Below are 12102 nucleotides of genomic sequence, written 5' to 3' on the forward strand. Positions count from 1 at the left end.
GGAGTTTAGGGCTGTTGTACATAGGGTCGCTATGAGTCGCAGGCGACTCGATGGCACATAACAACAACAACAACAACAATTCATTCATTATTATACAACTTCCTCTCTCCCCCTTCCTTCCCCTCCCCCAGTCCTCTTTGCAATGTACCTCTTGTTATAATGCCTAATCATATATTCCTTTAAATAGCTCTCTCTTATTTGTTCCAATACAGTGTTCATTATCTATCCACTTTTTTCCTATACTCCTTCCGACCCTCTGATGTCAGTCCTGCTTCATAACCGTGGTGTTATGCAGTATTTGTCCTTTTGTGACTCAGACATTTCACTCCAGGGTCATCTATGCTGTGTAATGTTTTACAGGTTCATTATTTTTCAGTGCTGCGTAATATTCCATTGTGTGAATATACTATAGGTTTTTTATTACTTCATTTGTTGATAGGCACTTGCATTGTTTCCATCTCTTTGCTGTTGTGAATAATGCAACAATAAACATGAGTATGCATTTATCTGGATGGTGATTCTGGTTTCTTTCGGGTGTATTCCCAGCATTACAATTTCTGAAGAAACGATGAAAGTTACACAAGTGTTCAGGTCTTTGATTTGTAGGATCACTATGAATCATCTACAACTCAAAGGCACTTAATAAAAACAAGAGTTTTATGGTTTTAGATTTAGAGTTTCCAGAGGCAAGCTGTTTCAGAAGTGGATGTCACCACTGATTCCCAGGTTGTTTTAATCAAGGAGCTCCAGCAAACAGTGTCCACCATGGGTAACCATTATCACATTTGACACATCAGTGTCACAGTGTTCAGCTTCACAGCAATCTCTGTACAGCAAATGCACAGACCAATGCTATACCACTTAGAATGTTTGACCAAAACAGTTAAAACCAGGTCTGAGGGCCGCAGATTAAAATCACTCACCTTTCGCTATAGCATAACTTTCTATCCACTAGGCCAACAGAGGTCTCTCTATGTTGTTTAAAGCTCTTGGGAGGGGAGAAAGAAATCAGAGCAGAGCTTTGGGACTTTCTCCCACCACCGCAACCCAGAAGGGGATAGGTTAACAAGCACAACAAATGTAGGAGCCACAGGAAACAAAATAGCTAACAGGGACCTCATAAAAGTTCAATCTTTGTGCTCCTCAAAAGACTGTCAAAAGAATAAAAAACAATCGATGGCTACAGGTGGAAGGGGGACCTTCGAGAACAGATTAACTTAAAGCCAAACATCTATTTATTTAAAATATATTCAGCTTCATAGTGACAGAGTAAGACTATTCTATAGAGTTTCTAAGGCTGTAATCTTTAAAGAGCTCTAGTGTAACCATGTACTAGGTTGATAGTTCAAACCCATCAGCTATTCCACCTGCGTATCCTTGAATAATGATTTACAACCTTGGACGCTGTAAATGGAGGGTCTCCGTGAGTTGGAACCTACTCCGTGGGAGGGAGGAGTTCAAGTTTATGGACAAAGGTGACCACATACTTTCTTCCCGGGTAACAGCGAGTGAGTTCAAACCTAAGGTCTTTTAGTTAGCAAAGGAATGCTTAAGTCCTCTTTAGGTTAACATTTAAGAGTGCAAATCAGGGAGCTCTGGTGGCCTAGTGGCAAGAAGCTGCACTGCAATCCAGAGGTATGTGGTTCGGGTCCACTAGATGCTCTGCTGGAGAAGGAGGGGCAATCTCCTCCTGTACCTGTCAGATCTGATTCGATAGTACACACACACAAAATAATATAATAAACAAAAAAAAATAAGAGTGTAATTCATTGGCTGTACCAGTGCTATTTCCCCCAAAAGACCCTGTTGTTGTTGTTAAATGTCATGAAGTGGACTACAACTCATACATCAAACAGATCAAAACCTTGCCCTGTTGTGCACCATCCTCACAATCTCCATTGTGTTTGACCCCAGTGTTGCATTTACTGCATCAGTCCATCTAGCTGAGGCTCTTCCCCCCCTTTGCTGAACGTCTATATTTTCCAGCATGATGTTCTTTCCCCAAGGACTAGCTGGCCACTCCTGACAACTTGCCCAGAGTGAGTGAGATAAAGTGTCAGCGTCCTTGCCTCTCAGGAGCACCCTGGCTGCATATCCTTCCAAGATAAGCATATCCTGAATATCTTTCCAAGACAAACATGTATGGGTTTTTGACCGTCCATGAAAGGTGTCAAATTTTTTTTTCAGTCTTCTTTATTCATTGCTCAATTTGCAGCAAGCATTTGAAAACAGTGTAACACAGATCAAGTGCCTCTTAGTCTTTAAACTCCTATCTTTGCTTTTAAGCACTTTAAGAAGATCCTTGATAGCAGATTTCCCAACGCAACACATGGTTTGATCTCTTGCTGCTACTGTAGGTGTTGATTGTGGATCCAAGTAAAATTAAATCATTGACAAATCAAAATCCCAGAACACTTAATTGTGCCCAAGTGAAACCTATACATAGACCAAGAAGATCTTAGCAATTATCCAAGTGGAACAAGGGAGCTCTACGTGGTTTAAAACCAGGAAAGTTGTGTCAGGTTTGCAGCCTTTCCCCAAACCTATTCAATCTGTATGCTAAGAAAATTATTGGAGAAGCTGAACTCTATGAAGAGGAATGTGGCATCAAGATTGAAGAAAGACTCATCATCGGCAACATGCTATATGCAAATGCCACAATTTAGCTCGCAGAAAGTGAAGAGGACTTGAAGTATTTACTGAAAGGCCACCTGGGGACTGGGCGGCATCTTGTGCTGACCGCACCTTCTAAGAGACATTCCAGTTTACCTGGTGTAAGACAACTATGGCCAACCAGAAGGAAACCAGGCATCAACCACATATTGCATGACTGAGCAGCTCCCTCATTAGGAGCTAACAAAGGGCATCCAGTCAACTTTCTCCATGGAGAACTGACCACCAGTGTGACCACCCTACCCCAAACCCTACCTATAAAGTTTAGCCTGTAATTTTCCTCACTGGTAACTTCGCTGCCTGACCCTGCCTTTTTCTGGCTTCAGACAGTAAATCTGCCCCAGAGCCACTAAGAAACTCTTTTGTTTCACTTCGCCCAGTTCTCTGTGCCTTTTTTACCTTACACTTACAGCAGAAGATCAAATACTACAGCCTTCAATGTGGATTACACCTCAACATCAAGAAAACAAAAACCCTCATCACTGGGCTAATAGGCAAAAGGCCATGGTGAGGATTAAGCATGTTACTGTGAGTCAAACCTTGGACTAGCGTGAGCCACAGAGAGACAATGCTCAGCACGTGGGGGGGGGGCTGCTAGGACATCGGACCTGTGAGGAGCACTATTATTATCCAGCTTTACAAGTGACTCGCTTAAGCTCCTGTATTTGAACCGAATTTGCTGTGGGGAGCCCTGTTCCGTGAAAGAAGTTAAGGCAGCCCCCAACCGGAGAGAATTCCTGGAGTGGCCCCAGGGCCAAGGGCCTGCTCTCTAGGGGTCACCTTCCAGAATCGGCTAGCAGGAAGTGAGGCCTTTCTTGTTTCTGGGGGTCACCTTCCATGATCCTCCTCCCACCCAGCTGGGATGGACCACCAGGTGTGCAGGTGCGCAGTGGGCGCTCCGCCCCTGGCCCGCCCCTGATCCCGCCCTACCGACCACGCCCCCCCGGCGGGCGTGGTCAACTAGCCCTCATAGGGCCGCGGCCCCGCCCAGCAGGGCCACTGGAAACCGGACCATCCTGAGCGTGTGCAGCCGGCGGCCCCAGCCCGCCAGGACACAGCTGCAGGTACCCGGAGCCGATCACTGGTGTGAGTCACAGGACAAGGGGGGCCAGGTGGGGAGGAGCACGTGTCTGGGGGCACAACAGGTGGCCTGTGGCCTTTCCCCCAGTTCCAGGTGACAGGAAGCGAGTCTACTTCCTCAGGTCCGCCTGGGATCGAGGGAGCAGGCGGGGTGGATTCCAGACCCCTACCTCCTGCCTCTCTGGTCCCATAGACTGAGCTCCTACTGTTCTCAGCGAGTCTCTCTCTCCACACCACCGGGACAGCCAGCCACTCAGATCAAATCAACTCCACGTGCCTGAGACTCAGGGGTGGGACCGTGGAGTGGCTGCTCTGTCAAGGTCAGTGCTGTGGGAGTCCCAGCAAGGAGAACTCACTGTCCCGCAGGCCATTCTGGCCTCCGATATCTCCGTGCTTACTCCCTGGCCGCCGAGTCCAGGAAAAGTACATCGGCTGACCCTTCCACAGATGGAGAAACTGAGGTCCAGAGAGGGCAGTGGCCAGTGAGCCCAGGCAAGATGAGCAACTATAGCCTAGGATGAGGTGGGCAGGATGCAGCACACACCACTGCCCCCCTGAACCCCCGTTTTTCCCCTGTGCATGACGAGGACATGAGATGAGGTCCACTATGTGTGCAGCAAAGGTGGGCAGAGTAGCCTGGCTGCCAGCACACCTAACTCCTTGTCTCTAAGCTTTTTTTCCTCTGCCTCAGCCTGTCTCTCTGTTTGTATCTGTCATCTGCATAGCACAGACTGGTGATGCATCTTCCTCCAACCTTGATGCCTCATTCTTCTTCCTATAGTCCAGCTCCTCTAACAATTTGCTCCGAATACAAATTGAATAAGTATGGAGAAAGAAATTTCGCTTGTAAAAAGTGAAGAGGATTTGAAACACTTGTTGCAGAAGATCAAAGACTACAGCCTTCAATATTGATCACATCTTAACATGAAGAAAGCAAAATTCCTCACCTCTGGGCCAAGAGGCAACATCATGATAGATGGAGAATAGACTGAAGTTGTCAATGATTTCTTCTTGTGTGGATTCACAATCAATACCCAGGGTAACAACAATCAAGAAATTAAAAACATATTGTATTGGGGAAATCTGCTGTCAAGGACCTCCCAAAGTGCTAAAACCCCAGTGCTGTTCGTTTAAAGATTCAGATCTGCCTGATCCTAGCCACGGTATTTTCAATTGCTTCCTATGCAACTGAAAGTTGGACAGTGCATAAGGATGGTAGAAGAATTGATAGCTCTGAACTGTGGTGTTGAGGGAAAGTACTGAACACTGACTGCCAAATGAACAAACAAATCTGTCTCGGAGGAAGTGTGTCCAGGCTGCTCCTCAGAGGCAAGGGTGGTGAAACATCATCTCACATATTTTGGGAATGTTGTCAGGAAGGCCCAATCCTTGGGAAGATATCATGCTAGGAAATGTGGAGGAGGGTCAGAGAAAGAGAGGAAGATTCTCAACGGGATAGATTGAGGGCGTGACTGTCACACTGGGCACAATCGTGTCAGAGGTCGAAGTGGTCCAGGGTGGGGCAAGGCTCAGATCTGTTGATCATAGAGTCAATGAGTCTACTTGACAGCACATGACTTGGGTGTGTTTGGTTCTAATTGGTGGTTTGAACCTACCCTCGGGCTACGAAATATAGAACCAGAGATCTCTGTAAAGATAACCCACACAAGCCTGTTTGTGTCAAGGCACAGAGAGTGCTAACACAAAGATTGATATTTTGAACCTACTTAGTAGTGCTGTGGAAGAAAGACCTGGTGATCTGCTTCCATGTGGGTCACAGCTAATAAAACCCTATGAAACAGGCTACTCTATTGCACATGGGGTCAGCTATGAGTCAGAATTGACTCGATGGTAATAAATGTGGCTAGGGTTGATCCTTCTGTTTGTCTTTCTTAATGTTCCCTCTGTCTGTCTGTTTGTCTCCCCCCACCGCCGTATCTCTATCTCTAACTCTCCCTCCACAGTTCTGAGTTTTTTACTCTCTGCTCTGTCTCCCTGATGTCATGACCCTCACCTAGTCATATCAGGAGTCTCAAGTCTCTCCCACTGAGAACTCTGAGTTGAGGAACTGGAACCCAGGACAACACTGACCTAGGAGCAGGTGTGCCCAGCACCAAGGGTGCCAACTGGCGCCATCCAGGCCTCTGACCGACACCACCTGGGAGTGGGCCCTCATAGTCACAGCAGGCACCCTACGATCTGACCACTGGGCTCTCTGCCTGCCAGCTGCCAGCTGCTTCGTGCAACACGAGAGGGCCCAACCCTTGACAAGCCAGATGGTCACCTGGGCACTCGGGAGAACAGAGCCCTGCTCGCATGGAGATGACACTCCAGTGGGAGACAGGCATTCAGAGATAGATGAACTCCAGGAACCAAGCTGACTTATAATAAACTGAGGCAAAGAGGGAAGGCCGCGGGCCGGGCTGCTTGGGCCCTGTGGTGCCAAGAGTGGACAAGCCTTCCTGTCCGAACCTCTGCTTTTCTCGTATCTCACTCAGCCTACTCTTCCTTCTATAAGATCTTGGTTTTAAATGCAAGAATGAGAGGCCTCTCATCTTTATACCTGCAGCTCATTTCCTCCACTCCCTGGCCCAGGACTGAGAAGGCTGAAGGAGAACAGAAAGGGAGCAAGCTCAGCCTGACCCTCCTGCCCCTTCAGAGCCCCTCGTGGTCCCCTCAACCCCAGTGCCCTGCTAAGGCTGGGGTAAGGGGACTGGGTCTGCAATCAGACGTGCCTGAGTATAGATCTCAGCTCTAGATCAGCAGCTGTGTGACTGCCTTGAACAAATTGTTTTCCCTCTCTGAGCCTCAGTTTCTGTGTCTGTAAAATGGGAAGAATCATAACCCATATTTCACTGTGATTGAGAAGATTTGTTGGATAATCTATGTTAAGACCTTAGCAGAGGACCTGCAGATAATGAACAATAGCTGTTGTAATTATTGCTAGAGTTCTGGTGGCTCAAGGATTAAGCACGTGGCTGCTAACCGAAAGATCAGAGGTTCGAGCCCACCAGCCATTTTCAGGAGAAAAATGTGCCAATCCGCTTGAGTAGAAATGTACAACTTTGGAAACTTTATGGAGCAGTTCTGCTTTGTCCTACAAGGTCTCTGTGAATCAGAATCAACTTGATGGAAAGGAATTGACGTGCTTTTGCCTTTTATTATTATTATTATTATTGTTATTATTGTCATTACTAAGAGGCCCGTGGGCATCACAAAAGGTTTGGTATTCAACTTCTAACTTAAAGATTGGCAGTTTGAACCCACCCAGCAGCAATGAAGAGGAAAGATCTGGTGCTTTGCTTCCAGAAAGATCACAGCCAGAAAACCTCCATAGGTTGGAATTTTGCTGCTAACTCAAAGGTCGCCCCTCGCTGATGGTTCGAATCCACCACCATCTCTGCAAGACAAAGATAGGCAATCTCTTCCTGTGCAATTTACAGCCTTAGCAACCTAGCTGGAGGGTGAGCTGTAAATCAGTTCCAACTCGATGGCGATGAGTTCGCATCTGAGAATTGACTTAACAGCCACCAGCTTTCTAATAGTCTTAACAGGCTTCACTCCTGTGTCTCCCCAACCCTGTATGATTCTCCCCACAACAGCCAGTACAGTCCTGTTAAAAACTAATCCAGAACCAATCCTTTCTCTGCCCTACGAAGTTACCTCTGGATCAGAATAAACCCCAAGGCCTCCCCTGGGCTGCAGGGTCTCTGTGATCATCCCCCATCTCTCTGACCTGTCTCCTCCCCTCCCCCCATCACTCCCACCGCAGCAGGCACTCTGTCCTTCTGGTGTCCTTTAAACACTAAGCTCTATTTCTGAGCCAGGTCAACTGTGATCCCACCCCAGGGCCTTTGTACTTGCTGTTGCCTCCCCCATACCACTCTTTCTCCAGAGGCATCACTCTTGAGCTTTTTCCCCCAATGACTTGGTTTATATTCTCAATTCCTTTTCCCTAATAGCCTGCTTCCCCTACCCCCTCTGTTTTCTGCATATCCCTGAGACAAACGATATTGCCTAATGCCTTTGAGTCAGAAACGATTCATAGCTGACCCTGCATTCTATTTCCAAGGCTGTACATCACATGGGAAGAGATTGCTCATTTTTCTCCCTCAGAGCCCCCCATGGATTTGAACCACCAAACAGGCGTGGTCACTGGGTTAGCAGTGTGATTCCCTATGGATTGCATCACTAGAGTGTCCTTCAGCATATGGTAGGTGCCCAATAATTATTGGTAAAATGAGCAAACAAGAACTGCCAGGTCATTGTAGAAAAAACTCCGTAGCTAGATAAGCAAGATAAATGAGGGAAAGATCCAAGTTGTCATCAATTTCCTTTACTTGGATCCACAATCTACACCCAGGGCAGCAGCAGTCAAAAAATCAAAAGACATGTTACATTGGAAAATTGACTCTTTATAAAGACCTTAAGAGCAAGGATATCCATCTTAAAATTAAGGTACCAGATCTAAGCCATGGCATTTTCAGTTGCTTCCAATGCATCTGAAATTTGGACAATGAATAAGAATGACAGAGGAGGAGTTGATGCCTTTGAATTGTGCTGCTGGAGAAGAGTAGTGAACATCCCATGGACTGCCAAAAGAACGAACAAGTCTGTTTCAGAGGAAGTACAACCAGGGCACTCCTTAGAGGCAAGGATGGTGAACTCCACCTCGCGTCCTTCCAAGGGCCAGTCCTTGGGAAAAAACCTCATGCTGGGAAAGGTAGAGAGAGGACCAGTGAAAGGAAGGAAGACCCTCAATGAGATGGATTTTCACAGTGACTGTAACAATAGGCTCAAGCATATGAGAGATCATGATGATCTCTGTACAAGAGCCAGGTTCAGGTGTGTTGTTTATAGGGTCGCTGTGAATCGTAGTTCACGGTACCTAACGATACACTCAATTTCAGTCATTTTGAGTCACTCCTCAGTTCTTTGAAGCTACCAAGCCTTTGCACATATTGTTCTTTCTGCTATTTTCTCCTATTTTCATTGCTGGTTGTTCCTCATGATGTCTCCAGGTCCAGGAGCAAGTGGCACTTTCTAGAAACAGAGGTAGTTCATTGAGGCTTATGAGGGTTGAGGAGGGCAAGGGGACCATCATGCTTGCTTTCCAGATAGGGAGACTCCACCCAAATCACTAGGCTGAAATCACACAGTTGTGGTGGCCCCTGGGCCAGCCCACAGAAAAGCCACCTCTGTGGGAAGGAGGGGATTTAGGCTTCTGTGCACAGAAAATGAAATTCAACCTCCTCACCTGCCTAAGCTGCCCTCATCTCCCTTCTACTCCAGCCACACTGGCCTCAGGACCTTTGTACAAGCTGCCTATGTGGAGTTTTGGGGTATTTTTACATTACTTTTCAAATTTTAAAACTGTTCCTATATTTGATCCAGCTATAATTGTGGTGGGCTTTTTAGTTTGTTTTCTTTTGGTCTAAGAAGTGAGAAAGGTATGTATCTCTCCTCCTCAAATTATCAAATTATTACCCAATAGCAAATCTTATTTCCTAATTTCTCTAGGTAGGAGAACTGCTGCTGTTTGTAAATGTGTAACTGGTCACCTTGGTGGACTCTCATTAGTTAATTGCCCTTTCAGATGGCAAATGGGACCAGATTCTGTAAATCCGCCTCCTCCCTTTAATTATTTGCTTATCCGTCTTTATTAGTGATATTAGTTATTACCTCCTCTCATCCTTGTTTATTTTGTACCTTTCTTTGACTGTAGAGGCGTGACACAGCAGACCTACCACTGTTCAGGGCTTCTGTCCGTTTCTCTGGACAGGTCCCAGGTTGTCTGAGGGAGATAGTCTTCAAAATGTTGACATTAACTTCAGTTTGAATCCATCTGAATTCATCTAGAATTATAATCTTAACCATGAAATCGCTCGGCTTCTCAAATTATCCTCTGGGGACCAAAATCCACATCAAAACCTCTTTCTGCTTTGACATTTCTCTGCAAGAAGTTTGCCCCATTTATGCATATTAACTTTTTGGTGTCCCTTAAATTATCTCAACAAGTACTTGGGTTAATTTTTTTTGCTTTGACCATAGATCTCAGGACAGGACCTGAGCTCCTGAGTCAGGGCCTAGATGTACAGGAGGTAAATATGTTATTTATTAGTTTATTAGTTACTAGAATCAGGATACATCCTTGAATATACTCTAATGTATGCTTGAGCCATTGTTTTGTTGGATGTAAAATAGGTAGAGCTTCAGAAAGATAAAAATTTGTTTTTAGTTTAAACAACGGCATTAAAGAAACAAACAACAAAATTGAGGGGTAGGCAGAACAGAGGTGGTACAGCTACTCTGTATTGTTGTTGATTGCCGTTGAGTCAAGCACAACTCATAGCAACCCTATGAACAAAAGGCCTGAAGCCTTTCTATAATTATCGACATTTATCAAAGTTCATAGAGTTTCTGGAGGCATGTTGTTTCGGAAGTGGATGCCACTCCTGCTTCCACTCTGTATTACCAAGTCCTAAAAGATAGATACAGGCCATGGTCTTCGCAGTCACCTGTTATGCATCAGAGAGTTGGACAATGACAAAGGAGGATAGAAGGAGAATTGATGCCTTTGAGTTGTGATATTGGTGATGAGTATTGAGTATACTATGGACTGCCAAAAAGCTGAACAAATATGTCTTGCGGGAAGTGAAACCAAGGTGCTCCTTGAGGGAAGGATGGTGTGTTTCACGTGGTCTCACATCTTCTTTGGGCCTGTTGTCAGGGAGGGCCAGTTCTTGGGAAAAGACATCATGCTGGGAGAGATAGAGAGGGTCAGCGAAAGAGAGGAAGACCCTCAACAAGACGGGCTGACACAGTGACAGAAATTGTGTTACTTGAGCATGGAGGAGACCAGGACCATGGTGCTGGCAAGGCGAGAATCTGACCTGTTCACAGGGTCACTATGAGCTATGGCTGATCTTACAACAACTTACCTGCTGGGGAGACAAGCCACGTGTGTACACTGTACCTCGCAAATCTTCTGTCTTTTGACTTTGCTTTTGGTACTGTTTACCAAGCAGCAGATTTTTTTATTTTTTTTTTCCTGGTCTGTTTGCTGGTTTTTGTTTGTTTCCACTGTCATGCCATCAAATACATCAAACTTTCTTTTTGTTCACTCTGCATTGACAGCTTGTGGCGGAGAACACTTTCTCCGGTTAGAAAGAAATTTGTCTGTGTTTTCGGCATCTAAGAAGCCAACTTGTCTACGGGTAGGAAGATGACAGTAGAAAATACAGAAGCCCAAAACATAGTTTCTTCTTGGAATGTAAACTTGAAATTGCTCACCTGTTGTCTTACCTCTGTCACCCTTCCAGGCTGATCTGAGGAGGTGGGTCCCCCGGACCAAGGCAGACAGCACCATGGCCTTCCTGATTCACCTGCTGGTCTGCATCTTTGGAACAGGCTCCTGGGTGGCCATCAATGGGCTCTGGGTAGAGCTGCCCCTGCTGGTGACTGAGCTGCCCGAAGGCTGGTACCTGCCCTCCTACCTCACGGTGGTCATCCAGCTGGCCAACGTCGGCCCCTTCCTGGTCACCCTGCTGCATCACTTCCGCCCCGGCTGCCTTCCGGAGGTGCCTGTCATCTTCACGGTGCTGAGTGTGGGAACCGTAACCTGCACGCTCTTCGCCTTCCTCTGGAACACGACCTCCTGGGTGCTGGACAGCCACCACAGTGTCGCCTTCCTGGTTCTCACCTTCTTCCTGGCCCTGGTGGACTGCACCTCCTCCGTCACCTTCCTGCCCTTCATGAGCCAGCTGCCTGCCCGCTACCTCACCACCTTCTTCGTGGGTGAGGGGCTCAGCGGCCTCCTGCCTGCTCTGGTGGCTCTCGCTCAGGGCTCGGGCCTTACCACCTGCGTCAGCGTCACTGACACCACCCCAGGCCCCATGATCAACAGAACATTCGGCATCACGCAGGTACCCAGCAGGTCCCAGAGCCTTTGCATCCTTCCAGGTTTATTCTGAGCAAATCATGCAGAGGGTCAGTGTATATCATAGAATTGGGTAGACCAGTGTGCTTATCTGTCTGCATGTCAGGTCACTTGGAGAAGCTACTTAAATTGAGAACAAGTCTCAAATCTCAAAGAGTAGGCCTTTTGGAAGTAGATAATATATAGATATGTTTTCAATGTGTACCGTAGAGTGGGAACTGACCCATAGCTGACCCTCCCGTGGGTTTTCAAAGGCAGTTGATCACTCAAGAGGAGACTGCCCATCCTCCCATGGAGCAGCTGGTGGCCTCAAATTGCGTGCCTTCAGGATTGCAGTGCAGCTTCTTACCACTAGGCCACGAGAGCGATAGATATAGATATAGAGATAGATATAGATAGATAGATAGATA

The 12102-nt window shown here is 46.6% G+C and overlaps 1 protein-coding gene across 1 annotated transcript in view; it reads left to right on the top strand.

The window, feature by feature from the left end:
• The window catches only part of LOC102863162 (solute carrier family 52, riboflavin transporter, member 3-like), a 16436-nt gene extending 4710 nt beyond the window's left edge, over positions 1-11726 (top strand). The window contains exons 2-3 of the mRNA XM_006881678.1: positions 3548-3737; positions 11076-11726. Coding sequence (XP_006881740.1) covers positions 3548-3737; positions 11076-11726 — 841 coding nt within the window. The remainder of the gene's footprint in view (positions 1-3547; positions 3738-11075) is intronic.
• Positions 11727-12102: the final 376 nt, after the last annotated feature.

The sequence above is a fragment of the Elephantulus edwardii genome, unplaced genomic scaffold, assembly GCF_000299155.1.
Source record: "Elephantulus edwardii isolate Elephantulus edwardi_28Jun2011 unplaced genomic scaffold, EleEdw1.0 scaffold00015, whole genome shotgun sequence".
Taxonomy (NCBI): domain Eukaryota; kingdom Metazoa; phylum Chordata; class Mammalia; order Macroscelidea; family Macroscelididae; genus Elephantulus; species Elephantulus edwardii.